General features: G+C 44.4%; 1 protein-coding gene across 1 annotated transcript in view; it reads right to left on the bottom strand.

Moving 5' to 3' along the window:
• Positions 1–26,636, bottom strand: part of FAM178B (family with sequence similarity 178 member B) — a 291,511-nt gene that overhangs the window by 149,618 nt on the left and 115,257 nt on the right. Inside the window, exons 11-12 of the mRNA XM_087703499.1 lie at positions 14,279–14,372; positions 3,727–3,903 (exon numbers count right to left, since the gene is read on the bottom strand). Of these exons, the coding sequence (XP_087559625.1) occupies positions 3,727–3,903; positions 14,279–14,372 (271 nt within the window). The remainder of the gene's footprint in view (positions 1–3,726; positions 3,904–14,278; positions 14,373–26,636) is intronic.

Below are 26,636 nucleotides of genomic sequence, written 5' to 3'. Positions count from 1 at the left end.
CTCTAAGCAAACAACGCTTTTCTCCTCATGAATAACAATAAGGTCACCAAGCCACTGATGCTTTCAAATGCTGGGGATCATTTTCAGGATTGGATCGGGTTCAAAATTAGGGAAGAAAGCCTCTGGAGCAGGCTAAACGCTTCCACTCAGCGGGTGGTGGGCAGCTTAGCCGAGCGGAGAGGGCCAGACCAAGCCAATGCCAGCCGTTCTGCCAAGCTGGGCGGAGAACTGAGGCATCCAAGCCTATTATGCCGGAGGGTGGTGTTTCTTAAGCCGTAACAATTAATTAAGAAGCTAAATGGAAGGTGCCATCGGTGAAGCTGCAGAGAAAAGCGGGAGAGTAATATGGGGGTATCAAACCTCTGATGTAAAAAGCCGACGGACCGAAATTCCCCGTAAAATAAATTTCAGCAGCGCATCCGTTGGCTGCAGATTGCAAGAAAGCATAAAAAGTCCAAATATTTGGATTGGATCCAAAGATTGCAAGAAAGCACAAAAAAGGGGAATGAAAAAAGAATATAAGTTGCTGGCAAATAAATAGGGCCCTTCCTATTTAACATTATTCTACAACTTAACCTGTTAGAATGACATGTTGATATGTTAGAACAATTAATCAGTGGGACAATTTGCTTCCAGAAGTTGTGAATACTCCAACACTGGAAGTTTTTAAGAAGAGGTTGGACAACCATTTGTCTGAAGTGGTGTAGGGTTTCCTGCCTAAACAGGGGGCTGGACTAGAAGATCTCCAAGGTACCTTCCAACTATGTTATTCTATTCTGTTCTATTCTATTCTATTCTATTCCATATTTCTATTCTATTCCATTCTGTTCTGTTCTGTTCCGTTCCATTCCATTCCATTCACTATCCTATTTACTGTATATTCATCTGTTCTGTTCTGTTGTGTCCTATCATATCCTATCCCTTATTAATACAAGGACTACCTATAGTAATTAGGTGCCCACAAAAGACTCCTGCTGTGTCGGTGTGAACATCTTTTCAAAGGGTTTGCTGTAGAATTTCCAACAGCTGCCCTGGCAATTTTTAAAATTCTCGTTAGGCTCCTGCTCCTCTAACTGCCACGTGATGGAATAAATTAAATAGACAGAGCTCCCTTCCATCATTTTTCTTTCTGTTAAAAGAACACCAATCTCAGGAGGAGAAACAGCAATCTATTTGTTGTTTGACACTTAGCATCAAATGGAAAGCACTTTGTCTGTTCAGACAGTCTAGGGGGGATTTTCGTCTTCGTCCTACTGAGAAGTCGGAACTGAATGAGGCTGGGTGGAGAATCCATCTTGTCTCAAACTCGTTGGGTAAACATCTTCTCTTTAGAATAATCTGGTGTGTATTGTGGCACATCTCAGTATCTCATCCTGCTGACACAGAGTAACACAATAACAGAGTAACAGCTTTTTCTCCAGTAACATTGTACTGCAAACTAGGGCATACAAAACCTTTGCTGGACCAATTCTCAAAAACAGTTCATTTGCTTGGAACCCACACTGTATATCGGATATTAATACGATTGAGAGAGTCCAGAGGTATTTCACTAGAAGAGTCCTCCGCTCTTCTGTTCACAACAGAATCCCTTATGCCACCAGGCTTGAAATTCTGGGCTTGGACAATCTGGAACTACACTGCCTACGGTCTGATCTAAGCGTAGTACACAAAATTGTCTGCTATATCCTACCTGTCAACGACTACTTCAGCTTCAACCTCAATTATACACGGGCAAACAATCGATACAAACTCAAGGTAAACCACTCCAAACTCAATTGCAGAAAATACGATGTCAGCAACAGGGGTCAATACCTAGAATGCACTACTTGACTCTGTCGTTACATCCCCAAACCCCAATAATTTTAACCTAAGACTGTCTACTGTTGACCTCACCCCATTCCTAAGAGATCTGTAAGGGCAGGCATAAAAAATAACTGGGCGGAGAGGGATATTGGAGGTCTTCTAGTTCAACCCTCTGCTCAAGCAGGAGACCCTGTACAATTCTGGACAAATAGCTGTCCAATCCCCTCTTAAAATCTTCCAGTGATGGAAGAGTCACAACCTCTTGAGACAAGCTGTTCCACTGGTTATTTTTCTCACTGTCAGTAAAGTTCTCCTTATCTCTAGGTTGCTTCTCTCCTTGATTAGTTTCTGTCCATTGTTTCTTATCCTGCCTTCAGGTGATTTGGAGAATAGGTTGACCACCTCTTCTTTGTGGCAGCCCCTCAACACTGCTATCATGTCTCCCCTAGTCCTTCTTTTCTCTAGATTAGCCATATCAAAATTCTGCAGCCATTCTTCATGTGTTTTATCCTCCAGTCCCCAAAACATCTTTGTTGCTCTTCTCTGCACTCTTTCCAGAGTCTCAAAATCTTTTTAATAATATGGTGACCAAATCTGGATGCATTATTCCAAGTGTTGCCTTACTAAGGCTTTTTAAAGTGGTACTAATACTTCCCATAATATTAGTTTTAGCCCTCTGTTAATGCAATTTAGGATTGCATTGGTTTTTTGGGTGGCAGCTGCACACTGCTAGCTCATATTTAAGTGGTTGTCCACAAGGACTCCCAAGATCCCTCTCACAGTTACTGCTATTGAGCCAGGTTTAATCTAATCTGTACCTCCATATATATTTTTTTGCCTAAGTGTAAAACTTTATTTTTCTCTACATTCAATTTCATTTTGTTAAATCGGACCCAGTATTCAACTCTGTTGAGATCCAAGGATAGATAATATTGCTCCTTCTGCTCCTGGGTCCTTAAGTGCCAACAGACTTAAAGGCAGTAAATTAATTTCCCCAGGAACAAAAGTTGGAGGCAGGGAAAGCAGCATCAGCTAAATTTTGATGCTGTGGTTCATACGAAGAAAGCCAATGGCAGGCTCTTTCATGTTTCACTAGAATGACAAAAGCGGCATGGCAGTATCATGATCCTTTGAACACATGTGGCTTTGTATGTCGATGCTAACCACTAGAATAAGCAAAGCATGATGGTCCTTTGGACATGTGTGGGATTACATGTTGATGCTAACCACTACAATGACCAATGCATGATGGCCCTTCGGACACCTATGGGCTTGCATGTTGATGCTAACCACTAGAATGACCAATGCATGATGGCCCTTTTAACACGTATGGGCTTCCATGTTGATGTTAACCACAAGAATGACCGATGTATGATGGCCCTTTGAACATATATGGGCTTACATGTTGATGCTAACCACTACAATGATCGATTCATGATGGCCCTTTGGACACGTATGGGCTTACATATTGATGCTAACCACTACAATGACCGATGCATGATGGCCATTTATATGTTGATGCTAACCACTAGAATGACCAATGCATGATAGCCCTTTGGACATGTATGGGCTTACATGTTGATGCTAACCACTTCAATGACCGATGCATGATGGCCCTTTGGACACATATGGGCTTACATGTTGATGCTAACCACTAGAATGACCAATGCATGATGGTCCTTTGGACACCTATGGGCTTGTATGTTGATGCTAACCACTACAATGATCGATTCATGATGGCCCTTTGGACACGTATGGGCTTCCATGTTGATGTTAACCACCAGAATGACCGATGCATGATGCCCCTTTGAACACATATGGGCTTGCATATTAATGCTAACTGTGCCACTCCGACCCCTTGCCTCCCCTTGAAGATGCTGCAATGGGCAGGTTCAGGAGAAAGCTCTGTTCTATTGCCCTTACCGTTTCCTCCCATTTCTGGAGGCCTTCAAGCAGAACCAGCAGCAGTTGTTGCAGATCTATCAGAGGCTGTTTCCGCAGATTACGGTCCAGGCTGACCCGGCACAATAGGGAGATGATGGCCAGGCGTTGGTGATCCGGGTAGCAGCGCGGCTGGGTTGTCACGCACAATGTTAGGAACTGGAGAGGAAAGGACAAACCAAAATAGCTATCAGGGGGATGTGACAGTGCTTCCCTCAAGGCTGACTCAACTGCAGCAGGAAAGGAAAGGTGGAGTGCGGATAAAAGGAGGGAGGCAGGGTCGTCCCAAACATGACCCGTTTGGGGTGTCGCAGAAGGGCCTTCCTGTGCTTTTTTGCCAAGCTGATAACTTCCATGCCAGCTGGGTGTGTAAAACCACTGACACCCCACCCCCACAGTGAGCTAGCTGGGGCTGGGACAACCCGTCACATTAACAGCGTTAGTCAGAGCCCAGGGGAAATGTTGCATCCGATGACAAAGCAGTCGGATAAGAATATAGTGGTTAAGAGCCATGGTGGCGCAGTGGTTAGATGGTGGTACTGCAAGCTACTTCTACTGATTGCCGGCTGCCAGCAGTTCGAGTCTCACTGACTCAAGGTTGACACATCCCAGGTGAAATATGGACCCAGATTGTTGGGGGCCAGAGGCTGACTCTGTAAACTGCTTAGAGACAGCTGTAAAGCACTGTGAAGGGGTATATGTCTAAGGGCTATTGCTATTCCTCCTTCCTCCTCACCCTTACCTCCTTCCTTCCTTTCCTTCCTTTCTTCCTTCTTTCCTCCCTTCTCTCCCACCCTCCCTCCCTCCCAGTCGTTAGAATGCAGTATTGCGACCTAACTCTGCCAACTGCCAGCAGTTCAATCCTGATTGGCTCAAGGTTGATTCTGCCTTCCATCCTTCCGTGGTGGGTAAAATAAGGACCCATATTGTTGGGGGACAATAGCTGATTCTGTAAATTGCTTAGAGAGGGATGTGAAGCACTGTGAAGTGGTATATAAGTCTAAGGGCTATTAATCTGTCCTTAAACCTCAGGAAGACCTTTTGCCCCTAAGTTCTATTTGCTGATCGTCATCTCTTTGGCTTGATATCCCTGGGCTCTCTTATCTCCATATATGGCTGGTTTTGGGGATCTTCTACTTGGAGCTTTGCAGTGCAGTTTTCAAAACCTTCCAAAACATACGAAAGGTTGGTAAAGTAAATAGATAGGTTTCCAAACCATGAGAATAGTAGCTCAGGGTTGAAATGAGGGGCCCTTGGTGCTCTCTGAGTTGGTTGTCTTCTTGCATATGTTTCACTGCCCAAACTAGGTAATATCATCAGGTCTAGAAAGGAGGGGGGGATGAGGAGAATGTTAAAATATTCATGACTGGGAGAGACATGAGAACAAAGTCAGGCAATGAATAGACATAGAAACTAAGTCAGCCAATGGGAGCTGAAACAGATCTGAATCTGTGCAAAGTATTGAAACAGAAACTTAAGTAGTCTGCTGTTCTGAGAAGTAAACTAGCAGTCTGTCTGGGATTGTCTCATGAAATGTAACTAACTGCTTGTGTTTGCCTGTAATTCTCCTGCCTTGTGTTTACTTGGAAGAATCACCTATTGGTATTGTACATTTATTCATCTATTCTTATGTATATAAAGGAGTTAATGAATCCAGCTGCATCAGTTATCTGTGTGTGCTTTCTGGATCTGATTTTTCTGCAACTAACTCTGACAGAGAAGAAAGAGGAGGAGGAGAAAGAGGAGGAGGACTGTGGGATCCTTGGTGCTCTCTGAGATTGCTGATTTCCTTGCAGACGTTTCATGACCCAATTAGGTAACATCATCAGTGAAACCTCTGTAAGGAAACAACCTGGCTCAGAGAGCACCAAGGGCCCCTTCTAGATAGGGGGACCCCTTTTTTAGAAACACACAGACCTCAGAGGACATTATGTCTAAGGATACATACATATAGTAGACATGCACTTCGGGTATTCAAGGTTATGTTTCAATACATTTTACTCTTGAATAAACAACAACCACAAAAAGACGCAGACTGAAAAAAAATACATCAAAATCCTCAAAATCCAAAATTCCATTCTTTATTCGCAGGAACGTTTCTGCCAACCACATCAACTTGACTTTCGGGTGTCAAATGGAGGAGACAATAGCTGCTCCTTGTACAGTGAACAAACAGGGGCTGAAAAATTGTTGCAGTGGAGTTTTAAGTTGCCGTCAATGATCTGGATGTGTCACTTTGCGATAAATGGAGAGTGAACATGTCAAGTAAGTGGAATAAAACTGACATGTTTGGTTTTCTCTCTGAGACAGAGGCTGATAAAGTGAAGGCAGGTAGAAGTGGCTTCATGAAAAAGAGTTGGAGGAGAAGATAGATGATAGCACCAATAAATATCCAAAGCATCATCTTCTAATGGATTAATACACGAATCAAAAAGGGGGCTGTGAAAGTATCTACAGATCCCTAGCATCCTGGACATAAAGTGTTTCAACTCCTGCCCTCAAAACGACGCTATAGGGCACTGAACACCAGAACAACTAGACATAAGGACAGTTTTCTCCTCCATCTCATCCCTCTGTTAAACAACTAATTCCCATAACACTATTTAGTAAGGCTGTATTACTATTCTTCTCATCCTTCCTATTACCTACCGTATTTTTTGGAATATAAGATGGACCTTTTCCCACCAAAAAAGTGGGTGAAAATCTGGGTGCGTCTTATATACTGAATACAGCATTTTGCCGTTCCCAGCTCCTGGGGGCTGGAGAGGGCAAAAATGAGCAAAAAATGGACCATTTTTGCTCATTTTTAGCCTCCCCACCAGCCCCCAGGAGCAGTCTACAAGCCTCCCAACGCATCTGCATGCCTCCCCTTTTTTTCTGCAAAAAGCAAGGCGTGAAGAGGGTTTGGGAGGCCTGCAGAGTGCAAAACCTTTTTTTAAAAATTTACCTCTTCAAAATCATTGTGCGTCTTATAATCCTATGTGTTTTATAATCCAAAAAATACAGTATCTCCTCTACTTACGGCTATAACTTTGTTGCTTGTATCTTTCTGATTTATATTGTTTTATTTAGTTTCCTAGCACGATTTATGTTGATTGCTTATTTAGCATCCTATGATTATCACTAAGTGTTGTATCTCATGACTCATGATGAATGTATTTTTATGATGACTATGATCATGATTTATTGCTGATAGCTTTTATATACATTGAGAGCTTATGCACTGAGAACAAATTCCTTGTATGTCCAATCACACTTGGCCAATAAAGAATGCTATTCCATTCCATTCTCAATTACTGTTCTGCTCTGCTCTCCTCTGCTCTTTAACCAGGTTCTGGGACAACAACTTTCAAAATACTTTGAAGAGATTCATCAAAATGGTTTAAAAAAGCAGCCGTGGATGGTTGAAAAATTCTGGGGGGACCTTCGTGCTCTCTGAGCTTGGTGATTTTCTTCCAGGTCTAGAACAACTTGCCATGGCCAACTGGCTGTAAGACAACGCAACACAGCCAACTCCTTGCTGGCCAACTTGCCTGCAGTCCAGTTGCCTCTTGGGGGGGGGGGGCACCTTTGAGACAACCATAATCTGGGTAACCAAGAATCTCCATAGCCATTTAGAAACTTTAGGAGTTTTGGTTTTCCCTGACTTTTGGGGGGGATAGGAAACAATAAACAAGGGATGGGTGGTTTCAAGAACTAACTCTGGGACCAGATGATCCCACAGTGGGTAAAGACATCACTTCCTTTCTTTAAACATCTGGGGATGCTACAGGCTGTCTGTCATTCCCTCTTGCTCACTGCAGCTTCCTCGCAAGTGCAATCTGAAACCAAAGACTGTTTCTCTTGCGAGAGCCACAAGCTGGATCAAAGCCCAGCAGGGACTTCACACCTAAGCAATTGCCTTGTCATGTGTGGGTTGGAAGGTGCCCTGCTGACATGGCATCTTTCCAAAGACGGTTGTAAAGTGTGTTGGGGAAGGAGTGATGGTGCTGTGTTTTTCACACACGCTTTCTCTACTGAGGTCTTGCACTCCCTGCAACAAGCCAATCGGAGAGGACGTGTCTGTGCGAATGGGGGAGCCCGTTTGCAGCTGTGGCCACGGATAGGTGTGAGATTGCCATGCGCAGGATGACAAAAGTCAAGGTTGTTTCAAATGCATGCAGGTTAATTGCATGCTAACACTCTATGAGGATCTGAAGTACTAATAGTTGAAGCTAATTGGAAACAGGCCAGAGCCAATGGGATTCAAGGTGGGTGGGGCTTAGATATCTTGTGGGTGTGAAGAGACTTGAGACTGATGATGTGTTTGACGCCTCCCTCAAGCTCAGCCTGGTCATCTCCTACAGAAGTTTCTTTTTTGGTGTTTGTGTGTGTGTCTGTGTGTCTGTGTGTGTCTGTGTGATTGATTGATTGATTACATGCCATCAAGTTGTTTTTGACTTCTGGTGATCACAAAGATACACAGGTACTCCTTCACTTATGACAGTTCCTGGAAAAAGTGACTTATGACACTTTTTTCACACTTTTGACAGTTGCAGCATGTATGGTCACATGATTTACATTCAGATGAATGGCCCCCTCCCCTAGGGAATAAAGAGGATCGAAGGGGGAGTGGAGTTTGCAGGAGACCACTCATTCGCTTCATTAGTGGGAAGATTTGTTTGTGATTCTCAGAGACTCCTTGCCAAGTATTTCCTTGTATAGCGTTGCCTTTGGAAACTATTGACCTGGCAGCTGTCCAAGCCTGATGAGGTCTGTGGTTGTAAATTCACCTTTGAAAGACTGTTTGCCGGGACTTTGCTGTATGTGAGTGAATGAGAGGAATTCTCATTAGCTTAATTAAAAAAAAGGGGGGAGGTTTCCTAGGGACAAGGATCCTGCTTCGTGATTTGGTGAAGTTTAGGTCAGGACAGGCATCTTCCACATGATTCAAACCCTTACGGTCCTGAGTTTTCTTTTGCCAATTGAGCCCGCCATACTTGTTGATGTCGTCGATCAATCTTGCTTTGGCTCTCTGTCGTGATCACCTTTGATCAAGTGGGATCCATTCTTTTTCACAGATGGACAGAATTGGAAGGCACCTTGTCGGTCATCAAGTCCCAAGACGGAGACCCTACACCCGTGATGGCGAACCTATGGCAGGTGTGCCACAGGTGGGATGCGAAGCCATTTGTCAGGACACGTGAGGCGTTGCCCTGTCAGCTGGCCAGCGCGCATGCTGGCCAGCTGACTTCAGGCTTTTTTCACCCTCCGGAGGCTTCCCTGAAGCCTCCAAAGAGTAAGAAACTGGCGCTACGGGCAAAGCGGAAGTTCAGGAATGGACTTCTGGTTTTCTCGTAGGACTGTTTTTCACCCTCTGGAGCCTTCAGGGAAGCCTCCTGAAGGCACCTGAAGGCTCCGGAGGGCAAAAATTGGCCGTATGAAGAACCCGGAAGTTCGGGAATGGTGACTTCCGGTTTGTCCGTAGGGCTGATTTTCGACCTCCGGATCCTTCAGGGGCCTTCAGAAGGCTTCCCTGAAGGCTCCGGAGGGCAAATACCATCCCTATAAGTAAACCAAAAGTCACCATTCCCGAACTTCTGGATTCCCCCATAGGTCCGTTTTTCGCCCTCCGGAGGCTTCAGGGAAGCTCCTGAGGCCTCCGGAGGGTGTCTGGAGGGTTAGGTGGGGGAAGCTGTTTTCGCTCTCCCCAGGGTCCTAATAAGGCTCTGCAGACTGGGGAAGGTGAAAAAACCGCAACAAAACCGGGAGGGGGGGGGGCTTTGTCCCTTATTGCGCGCATGCAACATGCTGGGGGGGGGGGTTGCGCGCATAGCATTTTGGGTGTGGCGTGCCGGTGCACAACCCCCCTGTGATCCCCCTGCTTTTGGCATGGCAGCCAAAAAAGGATTTGCCCTTTACTCAACTAGCTCCATTCAGTTGCCCAGACTCCACCCCGCAAAGGAATTATGAAGTTGTTAAATGAAGGGACGCAGTGGCTCAGTGGCTAAGACACTGAGCTTGTTGATCAGAAAGGTTGGCAGTTTGGTGATTCGAATCCCTAGTGCCTCATAACGGAGTGAGCTCCTGTGCCTTGTCCCAACTTCTGCCAACCTAGCAGTTCGAAAGCACATAAAAATGCAAGTAGAAAAATAGGAACCACCTTTGGTGGGAAGGGAACAGCATTCCGTGCGCCTTCGGCGTTGAATCAGGTCGGCCACATGATCACGGAGACATCTTCGGACAGCGCTGGCTCTTCAGCTTTGAAACGGAAACGAACACCACCTCCTAGAGTGAGGAACAACTAGCCCATATGTGTGAGGGGAACCTTTACCTAAATGAAGATAATGGTGATGGCCCTCTTGATGATAACCGTATATTTTCGTTTGTTCTCTAATCCATGTGCAGGTCTTCCTATCTTGTGATGCCGAGCATCTTATCTTGGCAAGCGAATATTAAAGTGTATGTATGCTCCCTGTTGTGTTTTTCCACTGCAATCAGTTGTTCAGTTAGAGAAAAAGCCACACAGCAGTTTATTTCCCTTAAGTTATTGGGCTTGCAACAACTCTGGCTTTGAGAAGATTGCGCTGAGACCTTCTCGGCAGGTTTCCTAAAACGTCTTTTTTTCTTTCTTTTTCTTTTTTTGCAAAACGTTACAATTTCTCCACCTCTCAAAACTGCCACAGCTTTGTCTTCGGTTCAAAGAAAAATAAAACAAGAAGAAGAAGGAAAAGAAGAAGTGATCTCTGGCTCGCCTACAAACGCATCAATTGCAATTGTCTGCGGAATGTGATTGCCCCCCTGTCACACGTACGTTCCTAGTGTCAAGAAAAATTGTCCCAGCTGCATGCCGCCTATGTTTCATAGCGTGGCTTTCAACGCAACAACTCCTCTTTATTTTTTTTAAAAATGCTTTCTCCATTGCCCGTCTCTGTACAGTCGAGAATGTAAACCCTGGAAAAATTATTCATTGTTGCAGCGTTTTTGCAAAGAGCTTCAGATCTTTGGGCCAACGTTTTCCATACCAGGAAGGCTTCTTCCATGGAACAAACAGCTTTGGATGCTTTAATACTATGCCAATTTCCGTTATGCTTTGCCCAAGTGAACACCCTAATCCCTTGGTTTAGTGGCACCACGATCAGCGGTGGGTTTCACTTATTTTTACCACTGGTTTGCCCCTGAGTGCATTCGTGCACGTCACACATGTGTGCACCTTCCGTGCATGTGCCCAGCCTTCCATGAATGAGCTCTGCTCGTGCGCACGCCTTCCATGCATGTGCCCGGCCTCAAAAATGTCGCTAAATAGAATGGCATAGCACCATTTGTCAAAAAGTAAAATCCTCCTCGTGCCAGTTGAATTGTGGTATTCAGCCAGTTCGGACCAGTTTGGGCAAATTAGTAGCAGACATCACGGGTGAGGATGTCTGCTACCAGTTCTCCCCAAACCGAACTGGCTTAATACCACAATTCAACTGGCACATGGAGGATTTTACTCTTTGACAAATGGAGGATTAACAAGGTTGCGGTAGATGTGCAAGAACAAATAGTCAATACAGGTAGTCCTCAAGAGCCCCAAATTTCTGCCACTAAGTGAGAAATTTGTTAAGGGAATCCTGCCCCATTTTACGACTTTCCTTGCCACGCTGGCTAAACGAATCCCTGTTTTTTCTTAAGTTAGTGACACGGTTGTTAAGCGAATCCGGCATCCCCATTGACTAGGCTTGTCAGAAGTTCACAAAAGGGGGCACTGCAACCGTCATGAATATGAGTTGGTTGCCAAGCATCAGAATATTGATCACGTTTATGGGGATATTGGAACAGTCGTAAGTCTGAAAAATGGCCATAAATCTTTTTTTTCAATGCTGTTGTAACTTCGATCGGACACTAAATGAACTGTTGTTTGATCGAGGGCTGCCTGTACATCATTTGCCCCAGATTTGGAGCTCTGTTTGCAAAGTTATAAGGATTGGGAAAGCTTGACATTGTAATAGAAATACACTTATGCAAAATATGAATCTTAAAATGCGAATAACCTCCTTCTTATACAAAAGCGTCACAAGATAAGTTTCCAACGTGCACTGCAGAACCATAACAGCAGGAGATTAAAAATAATGCAAAAGCCATGCATAAGGAGAAATAATATTCATACCCATTAATATTCATGTGTGGAGGGCCTGAGTGGAGAGACAGAAAGAAGGAGGACCTCAACGGGTGCTTAAAAGACAGAACTGTAGGTTTCCTTGGGATTTATTGGAGAAGATTCACCCATAAGCAGCCAAAAGATACATTCCCTTAATCGTGGTCCCTCTTCTGAGGATCCTAGTAACTGATCAGGTCAATAAATGTGGAGGCACTCCATCAGTCATCCCGATTCCAAGTTATCTATGGCCATATCGAAATGGAAATGGAATGCTTGAGTGATGGATAACACAAGGACAACAATAGAGGTGTAACCTCTGTGGGAGATGGGAAATTTGATCTATCATTTGAAGCTATGAATTTATCCAGAGAACATCCTTAGAGCCCATCTATTCTATTCTATTCTAACCTATTCTATTCTATTCCATTCTATTCTATTCCCTTCTATATGCTGTGCTATGCTATGCCATGCCATTCCATTCTATATTCTATTCTATTCTATCCTATCCTATTCCATTCCATATGCTATGCTATGTTGTTATGCTATCCTATTCCATTCATATTCTCTTCTCTTCTATTCCATTCCATTCTATTCCATTCCATATGCTGTGCTGTGCTATTCCCTTCCATTCCTGTTTCTGCCACAGCAACTTTATCTCAACAAAGAGTGGGTATCTAAATAAACTGATCCACCTAAAGAGGTAGAACTATGAATTAATTCCACTTGAAATACATTTGGGATCCTGCTCTCAACAGATTACAACGCCACGCTTTATTAATAACAAAATTCACTGTTTATTTTCCCCCAATCAAAAATTCTAAAAGGGCAGAAAAAGGTACATGACTGGAAATATCATGTAAACAGTGAAGTCCCGTTTCAGAAAGGAGTTTAAACCAGGAAAATCTGCATACAGGTAGTCCTCGACTTACGACCCTGATTGAGCCCAACATTTATGTTGCTAAGCGAGACACTTGCTAAGTGAGTTTTGCCTGGTTTTGTGACCTTTCTTGCCACCGTTGTTAAGTGAACCATTTGTAATTGTTAAATTAATAACAGGGTTTTAAGTGAATCTGGTTTCCCCATTGAATTTGCTTGTCAGGAAGCAAAGGAGGGCCATATATAACCCTACGATGCTGCAAATGTCATAAATATGAGTCAGTGGCCAAGTGGCCAAATTTTGATCACGTGACCATGGGGATGCTGCAGTGGTCATAAGTGTGAAGTACCAGTGCCGTTGTAACTTCAAACTGTAGCACGTTGAGCACTACCTGTATTACAATTTGGAAAAAAATGGGTATCAACTGATGAAAATCAGGGTGATTCACATTAAAAGAAGTTCTAGAAATATTTATGTTAATGGTATTGAATTAGGGAGATACATGTAGAATAGTGCTCGTAAGCTGCCCAGAGTCGGCTCTAAGCAAGATGGGTGGCGTAAAAGTTTTAAAAATCTATATATATAAAAGGAAAGAACCATTCACTCATCACAAAATCTCCAGGACCGTAAAGCCTACAAACTTGAAATTTGGCACGTATGTTCCTCTCAACTTCTAGATGGTCGCTAAGAAACGATTTTTTGAAATGACCATCAGATCATTAGCATTTCTTATACAGTAATTAACATGCTCTGATGCCAAGGAGTTCTACTTCCCCTCCCCACCTGAAAAAAACTCTGTTTCAACTGCCAGTTGCCTTATGTTAACACACTCTGATGCTAAGGAGTTAGACATTCTATTCCCCCCTCCCCACCTGAAAAGAGCTCTGTTCCAACGCCCAGTTGCCTCACATTCTGGCACCTCAGTTCAAATTGGCAGACATTCCACTCTTTCAGTTGGGATTTGGTCTGGGGCTCCTTACAATACTAAACATCAGTACTTCACCAAAATGTCTACGCCTTCCAACTATGGAATTGCTTCTGGACTCAAGGAGGCAGGAGCAATATTCCCTTATGTATTTCAATTTCTAACTCCCACTGAGTCAATAGATTGTGAGCCAGATTTCTCCTGCATTGCCCAATCACATAATTCAATCGCGAAGCACGGGTATCCAGCTACTAATAAAGTCCTTACATTGCAAGGTATTGAAAGTGGGAAAATTATGAAAGTTTCTACAGTTTAAAAAAAAAAAACATGGCCAAGTGGCCGGCTTGACTAGATGCGAAAGGCACACAGAAAACTATTTCCTTCCCACCAAAGGTGGTCCTTATTTTTTCTACTTGCATTTTTTTTACGTGCTTTCAAACTGCTAGGTTGGCAGAAGCTGGGACAAGTAACGGGAGCTCACTCCGTTACGCGGTGCTAGGGATTCGGAACACCAAACTGCTAACCTTTCTGATCGACAAGCTCAGCATCTTAGCCACTGAGCCACTGCGTCCCTCAGCATCTAGTTGTAGCAGGAGGTTATTTGGATGCCTACCTTGAACGTATCTTCCAGCATTGGTATGAAGCTAAGCTGGAAGTAGATATTTTCGTTCTTGACGTCTGCAGGATGAGAAGAGTATTCTGGGAATCTGCAAATGGAGAAGGAGAAAGTCAACGGAGGGAGACCAAAGGTAACCCTGACCATCTCCGCAACCGGAGCAGACAGCCAATCTGAAGAGCCATATCTACCCCTTGGAAGGTCATCAACCAAGATGTTTTCCTCACCAAACTCTATCAAATTTGATGGGAACTTCATGGAATTTACTATGCTTTCCTCTAAACTCCTAATGAGGACTCTGCCTCATCCCTTATATTTCTGTTTTGGGTTCAACTCTCCTTATTTTGGAGGAAGCCACCTGAGCCTGCATGTTAGAGGAAGCCAATGTTGGAATCAGCCTAAACTCCAAGAACTTTTGACAAACTCTATTTGGGGTTCCTTCCTTTCGAAGTACCAGAATTCATTGCCCAATCCAGAGGGCTACAAAAAAAAAATCTAAGGGGAAAATATTACTTCTTGGTGGCATTTTTAAAGCTTTTTTTGTTGTTGCTGTTGTTAGTTAGTTAGTCTTAGCCGACCATCACAACTCCATGGACAACGTTTCTCCAGGCCTTTCTGTCCTTTACCATTCCCCAGAGTCCATGCCTACTACTACAGTGATTCCATCCAACCACCTCCTTCTCTGCCGTCCCCTTCTTCTTTTGCCCTCCATCTTTCCCAGCATTAGGCTCTTCTCCAGGGAGTCCTTCCTTCTGGCCAAATTATTTGAGTTTCCTCTTCAGGATCTGGCCTTCTAAAGAGCAGTCAGGGTTGATCTCCTCTAGGACTGACCGGTTGGATCGTCTTGCAGTCCAATGGACTTGCAGGAGTCTTCTCCAGCACCAGAGTTCAAAGACCTCCATTCTTTGGTGCTCAGCCTTCCTTATGGTCCTTTTTTAAAGCCATGTGAAAATAAATCCTTCCCAAAAGCTTAAAAAGAATGGGGGGGGGGGGATGCCATATTTTTAAAACAGGTTTGTCCAATCTTGGCAACTTTAAGACTTGTGGATTTTAACATCTTGTGGATTTTAACTCTTGTGGATTCAACGCCTAAGAGTTGTGGATTTTAACGCATGCCTGCCATGAATGAATTCTGAATGTTTGTGGAGATTCTCACCTATCCAGGTCATAGTTGTCTCAAAGGTGCTTTTTTCCCCTCCCCTTCAAAAAAGACTGTTTTTTCCTTGAGAAGGAAGAAGAAGAAGCTGATTGCAATGAAGCTTTTTGGATGAGAAGTGAAACATTTTCTTCGTCTTCCTCAAGGAAAAAACAACCTCATTCCAGTTATGTTTTGAAGAAGAAAAAGGCACCTTTGAGATGAATTCTGGATGTTGGAAGTCCACAGCTCTCCAAAGTTGCCAAAGTTGGACACTCCTGGTTTGAATGGACTCCTTCAAAATCAAATTACAAAATATAATTTCAAAAGCCCCGAAGGGAAAGGTCTCATATGATCCAGAAACTGTTTAATATTTGCTTCATTTCTAGGACGAGAGTTTTGCAAAATATATGAGAAAACTCATGGGGTTCCTTGAATTCTAGACCGAACACAACGGGTTCTAAATTGAAATTCTGGGCATCCCCTCAGTTTAAAACATCAGGTGACAGCCCGACTAGTGGCAGCCTTCCTCCCAACATGCGTGATTTCCGATTCACGGACTTCAATGCCAAGAATTTTCAAAGTATAACCGTTCAATTAAAGTTCAATTAAGGGAAGAGCTGTAAATCAGGAAGAGAAACATTTAGAACACAACAGATTGAATCCTGATTTATTCGTGGTCAGAATAATTATGAGTTAAGATCGACGTGACTTAAGAATCCTGCATGAACTTAATGCAGACCTAAAGCAATAGTTGGGTTGCAAGAGATCTTATTTATGCAGAATGCTAGATGTGACCCAAGTTTTACAAAGGGCATTTCTCAGTCATTATGCTTCAATCATTCCCAACCCTTCAACCTTCTATGATCATCCTTCCTCCCATCTTTGGAACTCTGAGAACAGGTAGAGAACACCGGTGCTCCAAGCCTCAGTGGCGCAGTGGTTAGAGGGCAGTACTGCAGACTACTTCTGCTGACTGCCGGCTGACTGCAATTTGGCAGTTCGAATCCCATAAGGCTCAAGGTTGACTCAGCCTTCCATCCTTCTGAGGTCGGTAAATGAGGAGCCAGATTGTTCTGGGATTATAGGCTGGCTCTGTAAACCGCTGTAAAGCACTGTGAAACGATATACAAGTACTATTGCTGTTCCTCTTCCTTCCCTCCCTTCCATGGTGGCCCAGTGGTTAGAATGCAGAATTGCAGGGTAACGCTGCCTATTGCCAGGAGTTTGATCCTGACCAGCTCAAGGTTGGGGGTGCAGTGATTAGAGTGCAGTATTACAGGCTACTTCTACTGACTGCCGGCTGACTGAAATTTGGCAATTCAAATCCCACCAGGCTCAAGGTTGACTATTTTTGAGATCGGTGAAATGAGGACCCAGATTGTTGAGGGCAATTATGCTGACTCCGTAAACCGCTTAAAGAGAGCTGTAAAGCACTGTGAAGCGATATACAAGTCTAAGTGCTATTGCTATTGCTGACCAATGGCTCCCTCCAGGTGAACAAGAGCAAAGTGTCAAAGTCAGCATCCTGTCCCTTGAATGCCACCAGTTTCTCAGATACCAAAATACCCTTGGTCCCACCCCACACAGGAAAAAGAGCAAAATAAGAATTTTTCCCCTCACTAATGTTTTCAGTATAAGTTGGGTGAATTCATATACCTGTTTGGTAACAAAAAATCTGAGATGGATGAAAAGAGCTTGGATGGTTTATTCGTGTAAGAAAGACCATAGTTAAAATAAGGCATAGTATATAACAGGGATGGCGAACCTATGGCACGCGTGCCACAGGTGGCACGCGGATTCATTTGTCAGGGCACGCAAGGTGTTGCCCTGTCAGCTGGCCAGCTGAGTCTTTTTTAAAGCCATTTTTCGCCCTCCCAAGGCTCCAGAGGCTTTATAGGAGCCTGAGGAGGGCGAAAAGAGCCTCCCCCCACCCGGGGAGGACCTCTGGAGGCTTCAGGAGCTTCCCTGAAGCCTCCAGAGCACAAAATACCAGCCCTATAGGCAAACCGGAAGTTTGGGAACAGACATCCAGTTTGCTCGTAGGGTTAATTTAAGCCCTCCAGAGCCTTCAGTGAAGCCTGAGGACTAAAAACAGCCCTACGTGCAAACTAGACTTCCGTAGGGTCCATTTTAGTCCTCTGTAGGGTCCTTTTTAGTTCTCTGTAGGGCCTCCAGGGGGCGGGGGAAGCTGTTTTCACCCTCCCCAGGCTCCTATATAGTCTCTGGAGCCTGGGGAGGGTGAAAAAACCATGCAACAAATGGGGGGAGCGCCTGTTATGTGCGCACTGGGGGGGTCATGCATTGCATTATGGGTGCAGCACACCCACGCATGACCCCCCTGAGCTCCCCCCACTTATGGCACGCAAGCCAAAAAAGGTTTGCCATCGCGTAACATAAAATGTGGGATACAACGTGCAAGATTAAAATATGTACATGTTGAACAGATCTTATTTATTTATTTATAGGGTTTGTATGCCGCCCACTCTCGGGAGACTCGGGGCGGCTTACAGATAAAAAGGAAGGGGGGAACATACAAAAAATTATAAAACAACATTAAAATTCCACAACATTCATAGCTTAGGATGGGGCTGGATAAATCAACAGCCCCAGGCCTGCTGGAACAGCCAGGTCTTGGTCGCTTTGCGGAAGGCTGGAAGGGTAGTAAGGGTCCGGATCTCCACGGGAAGATCGTTCCATAGGGCCGGAGCAGCTACAGAGAAGGCCCTCTCCTGGGGAGTCGCCAGCCGACATTGACCGGCAGATGGAATCTGGAGGAGGCCTAATCTGTGCGATCTTATGGGTCTCTGGGAGGTAAATGGCAGGAGGCGGTCTCTCAGGTAGCCAGGTCCTATATCATGTAGGGCTTTAAAAGTAACGACTAGCACCTTGAAGCGTGTCCGGAGACCAATAGGAAGCCAGGGCAGCTCGCGGAGGATAGGTGTAACGTGGGTGTACCTAGGTATGCCCACTATCGCTCGCGCGGCTGCATTCTGCATAAAAAGGTCTATAAAGACCTGTGTTCTGACAGATGAGCACAACTCAAAATGCACTGATGATGTCTCCTCGAATGGTGACTAAATGTCTGCAACCAAATGGCCAAGCTCAGAGTTCAAACCAACAGCCCAACTACCAACCCGTGCTACTAATATTCACATGTACACTAATCAGGACATAAAGGACAGGTATATGTATGTGTTGCTGTTTGCATGTCATCACAATCGCAAAGGCTAGAAGCCATGGGATAACTATCAGAGTTTGTTTCAGCAATCCCATCCAGAAAGCACACACAGGTAACTGATTCAGCGGGATTCATTCATTCTATTTATATATAACATAATACATGAACTAAATATACAATACCAAGTTTTCCAACATAGTAGTTGGAAGCAAAACACAGGCAGAGGTGAGATCAGTTTCAGTTTCAGTTTAGAGCAGCAGACTAGTTTTTGAGCTCAGCACATACTCAGGGCTACAGAGCTAAGCCACACCCAGGCTCCCTGCTGTCTGAATCAGCAAACAGCCCTCATTGACTGACCTTGTCTCTTCCCGTCTGAACTCTAATGCACTAACAATAACCTTATTTGTTCAGAGTGTCTCTGCATCTTGTAAAAAGTAGAGTGGACCTATGGAAAGCTACACAGAACCAAAACTGCATGGAACCAATGGGGGGGGGGGAAGGTGCAGAGAGCAACTGATTAGAGCACCAAAGATTAAAACATATGAAGAAGGGTTTCGGGAATTGGATTTGTCTAATCTAATGAGCAGAAGGACTAGGGGAGACATGATAGCAGTGTTCCAATGTTTGGGTGGCTGTCACAAAGAAGGGGGCGGGCGGACAACCTATTTTCCAAAGCATCAGAAGGCAAGACAAGAAACAATGGATGGACAAGGAAAGAAGCGAGCTCGAATTAAGAAGAAACTTCCTAACAGTGAGGACAATTAACCAGTGGAATGGCTTGCCTTCAGAAGTTATTGGTGATTCATCACTGGAAGTTTTTAAGAAGAGACTGGACAGCCACATATCTGAAATGCCATAGAGTCTCCTGTTTGAGCACAGGGTTGGACTAGAAGCCCTACAAGGCTCCTTCCAACTCTACCTAACTTATGAGTTGGCACCTGACGCTGACGAAAGCTGGGAAGTATGGAAATCGTTGAATAGACTGTGCATGGGTACAACAAGCTCCAGAGAAAAGTCTTAGTTAAAGTAATCTGAAGGAGGCATGATGCCATGATCTCACAAGCAGGCGGCTTCCTCAACAGCTGCGATGGTGGTTCTAGGTGGCAGAGTAGACCCTCCAGGGGTATGTGTGGGGCCGGGAGAGAGAAAAGATTTGAGCCCAGAGGCCGACGCTGCTTACCTAAGCAGGGAATTCAAGCCAACAAAGTGAATTAGCTACTGAGACTGCCTGGGCACACCTAGATGAAGCAGCTGGAGGAGGTCTTTACGAATGGGAAGATGGTGCACTCCCAAACCCCACAGGGCCATGGGGCTTGCAAATCTTTTTTTTCTTCCGTTTTGCAGTTGAGCAAGAAAAAAGTTGGTGGTCTGACCTAGGCTTCCCCAGCAGCACGAAGCCGAGTCCTCATCCCGATAAACCCCTTTTATTTCATTGACAGTGAATTCCCCTCCAAGAAAGTCTTTCCTCTCTCACAGACTTTCAAGATAGTTCACAATTACCGACCTTTATCAGGCTTGGAGAGTGGATAGGCCAATATTTTTCAGACTTGGCAAAAATGCAGGAATGAACTAATACTCTCCTGCAAATTCCACTCCCCTTTCGCTCCTCTTTTATTCCCTCTGGGAGGGGCCATCCATCGTCCACCTGTGGCCTTACTCCCAAGTCGATCCCTGTTCTTTAGCTACTCCCTTCGTCTGGCAACTCTGCGCAAGCGCACACTGGGAACAGGGTCCAGCGGTTCATCTGCCTCACTGATGTCTGCCTCTGAAGGCAGCTGATAACTGGCATACTGTCCTGGCGCCCTCTCTGCCTCTGACACAGAGCCCTCATCAGAGCCTTCCCCAGACTCCAAGACTCGCCCATCTTCCTTCCCAACCTTCTCACTGTCCCAATCTGCTGCCAGCTCTGTTGTGGCTGCTGGCAGGCCACAACAGTTGGTTCAGGTGCCAACAAGGGCAATGCAAGAAAATACTTTGAGTACCTTGGTACTCAACTGCTTTGAATTTGCTCATCAGATTTGGTACTCAACACATTTTGATGCAAACATTTTTGTCCCGGTATTCATCATTTCTTCGGTACTCAATGCATGAGCTAGAACATGTCGGTGTCGGCTGCCTTGTGACCAGTGGTGGGATCCTCCTGCTTTAACAACTGGTTTGGTGAGCAATGTGTGTGTGCATGTGCAGTTTGAAGAAATCTTCACTTAAGGGTTTCTTTGGAGAAGTAACACAGCTGATTCATATGGCGCTCTGCCGTGCGAATCAGCTGAGAAGATAAAGGTAGGACAATACTGTGGGTGGGCAGATCGGCCCATCTGATTGTAGGGGTGAACTGATTCATTCCCAGCTGATCGTCGGAGCCTACTGGCTCGCACGAACCAGTCCAAACTGGTAGAATTCCACCCCTGCTTGTGACTCACTACATTATTTCTTATGGGTTACACAATAAGTATCAATAACTCATCATTTTTGATACTCACGGCACTTCCCAGAACCAATGAACAATGAATTCCAAGATACCACTGTATTAGTGTAATACTGATGCTGAACTGGCCGTAATTGCTTGTGTGGAAGAGACCAAACCAATGTTTCTCAAACTTGGGAGTTTTAGGATGTGGGCACCTCAACACAACATCTTGGAGTTGCCACGTCTGAGAAATATCAGGACTAAACCAAAAGCAGATAAGCCAAATTGTGGAACAATACATTATGTACCCCGTTTTCCCGAAAATAAGACCTCCCTGGATAATAAGCCCAATCGAGTTTTTGAGTGCATGCACTAAAATAAGCCCTCCCCCCAAAATAAGCCCTCCCTGGAAATATTGCAACACAGCAGCAGCCATGAGGTGACCACGCTCATCACCTCCAGCACCTCAAAAATAATAAGACCTCCCCGAAAATAAGGCCAAGCGCTTATTTTGGGAGTCAGGAAAACACAGTAAATGTAGGAGAAGACCCCTCTCTCTAACTCAAATGTGGGGAACAATGGCACGTGCTGTTTTCAGTGGCAAATAATTAAATACTTGAACCTTGCTGTGACCAGCAAACTCATCTGGGATATTTGCAATTATTCAGTGATCTTGAGCCTACGTTGACACACCCTGGGCATTGAAACTAACTCCCCAGGCTCCACCTAAGCCAGGAGTGTCCAACCATGGCAACTTTAAGACCTGTGGACTTCAGCTCCAGAATTTCCCAGCCAGCTTGGCTGGGGTATTCTGGGAGTTGAAGAGAAAGACAGCTATGCTTGGCTGGCTGGAAAATTGTGGAGTTGAAGTCCACAGGTCTTAAAGTTGTCAAGGTCAGACAGCCTGAATCTAAACAACCAATTAAAAGATGAGCCAATAGTGTGCGGCGGCAGCCAAAAAAGCCAATACAATCCTAAATTGTACTGTAATGTGCTCTACATGGGGCTGCCCTTGAAGAGCATCCGAAGACTACAGCTAGTCCAGAATGCGGCCGCGCGAGTGATCGTGGGCGCACCACGGTTCGCCCACATAACACCGATCCTCCGTGAGCTGCACTGGCTACCTGTTGGTCTCCGGGTGCACTTCAAGGTCCTACTCACCACCTATAAAGCGCTCCATGGTAGTGGATCTGGCTATTTGAGAGACCGCCTTCTGCCAATTACCTCCCTGCGTCCCATCAGATCGCATAGAGTTGGCCTCCTCCGTATTCCATCCGCCAGTCAGTGCCGACTGGCGACTACTCGGAGGAGAGCCTTCTCTGTTGCGGCTCCGACACTATGGAACAATCTCCCCGTGGAGATTCGTACCCTCACCACCGTCCAGGCCTTCCGCACAGCCCTCAAGAACTGGCTAACCCGTCAGGCCTGGGGATAATCTTATTTCACCCCTCCCGAATGCTGAGTGAATGTTGAGTTTTATTGTCTAATTTACTTTGTGCACATTTCTTTTTTCATATTGTCCTACACTCCCCTTCCTTTTTGATTGTAAGCCGCCCTGAGTCCCCTCAGGGAAAAGGGCGGCCTATAAATAAATAAAACATAAACATAAACATAAACAAATTGCATTAACAGAGGGATTCAATCAAAATCAAGTGAGGTACTAATACCACTCTATTATAGTTCTGAGTAAGACCACACCTAGAATTCTGTATCCAGTTTTGGTCACCACACTATAAAAAAGATGTTAAGACTCTAGAAAGAGTGCAGAGAAGAGCAACCAAGAGTATTAGGGGACTGGAGGCTAAAAATTACGATGAAGATTGCAGGAACTGGGCATGGCTAGTCTAGTGAAGAAAAGGACCAGGGGAGACAAGATAGCAGTCTTCCAATATTTGAGGGGCTGCTGCAGAAAGTCTTAAAGCCTTAGTAAAGCCACACCTAGAATATTGCATCCAGTTTTAGTCACCACACTATAAAAAAGATGTTGAGACTCTAGAAAAAGTTCAGAGAAGAGCAACCAAGATGATGAGGGGACTGGAAGCTAAAACGTATGATGAATGGTTGCAGGAACTGGGCCTGGCTAGTCTAGTGAAGAGAAGGACCAGGGGAGACAGGAGAGCAGTCTTCCAATATTTGAGGGGCTTCCCTAGAGAGGAAAGCGGGGGTGGGTGGGTGTCAAGCTATTTTCCAAAGCACCTGAAGGCCAGAAAAGGATTAATGGATGGAAGCTGCACAAGGAGATATTCAACCTGAAAATAAGGATAAATTTTCTGACAGTGAGATCAATCAATCAAAGGAACAGAAGTTGCCTTTGGAAGTTGTGGGAGCTTCATTCCTGGAGGCTTTCAAGAAGAGACTGGACTGCCATCTGTCAGAAAAGATGTAGGGTCTCCTGCTTGGGCAGGGGGCTGGACTAGATGACCTTCCAACTCTGTTAATCACCTGTTAAACCTCTTGGCTCAAAGGTGGAGGCCCTCCAATTCCCCAAAAGCTCCACGCTTGACTCCAGTAGTTCCGCTCCAGGACCGAATTCATTTCAACCGTGGCGTAACAACTCCGCCTTCCCTTGGGGTTGAGTAAATTCAGCTAAAAAGAGACAGGGATAATTGTGCTTTTGAGAGCTCCTCCCTCCCTCCCTCCCTCTCTCACCCACGCACCCACTCTTTTTTATTTTATTTTATTATCTTTTTTGCCGGAACCACTTGAGTCTGGCACATTGCCGGCTGCTATTTTGAGAAATAGGTTCATCCTGTCCGATGGGGATGGGGGAGGCGGTAGGAGGGGGGCATTTCTATCAGGGAAATTTCATGCTTGGTTCCAAATTCTGCTCGGCTAGTCTAACCCGAGGAGGGGGCCCCAGGCTCTCCCCCCACTTCCCCAATTCCTATTTAGGAACCTACCAATTTCAAGGCTCAGCTTCTCGGCCAGCTTTTTCAAATTGCTTTGGGCTGAAACGGAAGACGAGGATGAGAGTTCTCCTCCCCCTTTTTCTTTTCTTCTCTTTCCCTCATTTCTTCCCCTTTTTCAGAGCTAAAAGTGATTTCAAAAGGCCCCTTTTTTCAAGCTTTCGGCTCACAAATCTGACCTACATTGAAGACAGTGTAATTTAATCACAATGAAAGAAAGTTCCTTCATTCCACAATGCCACATTTTTAACCCTTTATATACCTGAGCCCTGTATTTCGCTTATAAAAGCGTACCTGTTTTGACACACAAGGCTTAATGATTATCAGTGTTGTATCTAATGTTTTATGATGAACGTATTTTACAATGACTATGTTAATGATCTATCACTATTGTTGTATGTACACTGAGAGCATATGCACCAAAGACAAATTCCTTGTGTATCTAATCACACTTGGCCAATGAAGAATTCAATTCAATTCTATTCTATTTTATATACTATTTTATATTCTATTCTATTCTATTCCATATTCTATTCTATTCCATATTCTATTCCATTCTATATTGTATATTCTATTCTATTCTCTATTCTATTCTATCCTATTCTTATTCCATTCTACTCTACCAAACCCTACCCCTTAATCTATTCTATTCTATTCTAATTCTACTCTACCAAAACCCTACCCCTTATTCTATTCTATTCCATTCCTCTATTCTATCCCTATTCTATCCCTAATTCTATTCTATTCCATTCCATTCCACTCCATTTCATTCCTCTACTCTATCCCTATTCTATCCTAATTCTATTCTATTCTATTCCACTCCATTCCTCTACTCTATCCCAATTCTATCCCTAATTTTATTCCATTCTATTCCATTCCTCTATTCTATCCCTAATTCTATTCTATTCTATTCTATTCTATTCTATATTCTATTCTATTCTAATTCTACTCTACCAAACCCTACCCCTTATTCTATTCTATTCTATTTCATTTCATTCCATTCTATTTTATTCCATTCCTCTATTCTACCCCTAATTCTATTCTATTCTATTCCACTCCACTCCATTCCTCTACTCTGTCCTTAATTCTATTGTATTCTATTCCATTCCATTCCACTCCAGTCTACTCCATTCCTCTACTCTATCCCTATTCTATCCCTAATTCTATTCTATTCCATTCCACTCAATTCCTTTACTCTATCCCTATTCTATCCCTAATTCTATTGTATTCTATATTCTATTCTATTCTAATTCTAAATTCTACTCTACTCTACCAAACCCTACCCCTTATTCTATTCTATTCTATTCCATTCCTCTACTCTATCCCTATTCTATTCTATTGTATTCTATATTCTATTCTATTCTATTCTATTCCATTCCTCTATTCTATCCCTATTCTATCCCTAATTCTATTCTATTCCACTCCACTCCATTCCTCTACTCTATCCCTAATTATATTCTATTCTATTCCCTATGGAGGGGGAATAAACCTCCTCTGCTACACCAGGAGCTGGAAGATGAAATGATTAATATTTAAAATTCCAAAAGGTATATAAAAATATTTTAGAGTGGGAACTGAAAGACTGCAGTGTTGTGAGACTTCTGACGAAGGGCAATTCTCCAGCGAGGCTCCGTGATCAAAGAAAAAAAGAAATGAAATGAAAGATGAAATGAAATGTAAAAAAATGATGTTAAATGTGGAGGCGGGGAGTAGAATTAAAAAAAAATAAACCCAAACAGTAGCCATAGTTGCATTTCCTATCCTTTTTCTGTTACACAAACACTCCCCAGAGATGCTTCTAATGGTAGGCCAATCTATTCCTTTGTGTCTGTTCAATCAATCAACCAAATCTTTATTACAGTGGTAAACCAGCATAAGGAAGATGGGATACAATGGCGAATCATTCATGTTTTTAAAAAACCATAAAAACCATAAAAGCCTTCTGCGCATATGCGTTTTGGCATGAAAACTTGCCTAAATGCGAGCCTATAGAGCAGTGATGGCTAACCTTTTTTGGATCGCGTGCCAAAATCAGAGGGGCACAGGGGAGTCGTGGGTGGGCAGGCCACACTCATAATGCTATGTATGTGACCCCAGGGCGCATGTGCGCACGTCAAAAACTACCACCCCCTGGCTTTTGGCAAACTTTTTTGCCCTCCCCAGGCTCCAGAGGCTTTCTGGGAGCCTAGGGAGGGCGAAAACAGCCTCCCCTGCCCTTCCCCCCCCCAGAGGCTTCAGGAGTTTCCCTGAAGCCTCCAGAGGGCAAAAAACTGACCCCCTGGGCAAACCAGAAGTTTGGGAACGGAGTTCCGATTTGCACTTAGGGCTATTTTTTGCCCTCCGAAGCCTTCAGAGAAACCTCCTGAAGGCTCCTGAAGGCAAAAAACGGCCCTACAGCCAAACCAGAAGTCACTTCAGGGAAGCCTCCGGAGGGTGAAAAATGGCCTCAAAAGAAGGCCAAGGTCAGCTGGCCAGCACACGCATTGCGTGCTGGAGCTGATAGGGCAATGCCTTGCATGCTCTAACAAATGGCTCCGCATGCCATCTGTGACACGCGTGCCACAGATTCGCCATCACGGTTATAGAGCCAGGGCCGGTGGGGAGACGCACCCATGATTTTCATTACCGGTTCGGCTGAACCGTTTTTTTTCCGGCAACACTGTACTTCTGAACAGTCGCTAAATGAATGATTGTAGGTTGAGGAGTACCTGTTCGGATGTCAGGTA

Source organism: Thamnophis sirtalis, unplaced genomic scaffold, assembly GCF_051295495.1.
Source record: "Thamnophis sirtalis isolate CommonGarterSnake01/CBP01778 unplaced genomic scaffold, rThaSir2_p1.2 scaffold_2, whole genome shotgun sequence".
Classification (NCBI taxonomy): domain Eukaryota; kingdom Metazoa; phylum Chordata; class Lepidosauria; order Squamata; family Natricidae; genus Thamnophis; species Thamnophis sirtalis.
The sequence above is the reverse complement of the archived record's forward strand: the minus strand, read 5'-3'. Positions and strand labels throughout refer to the sequence as shown.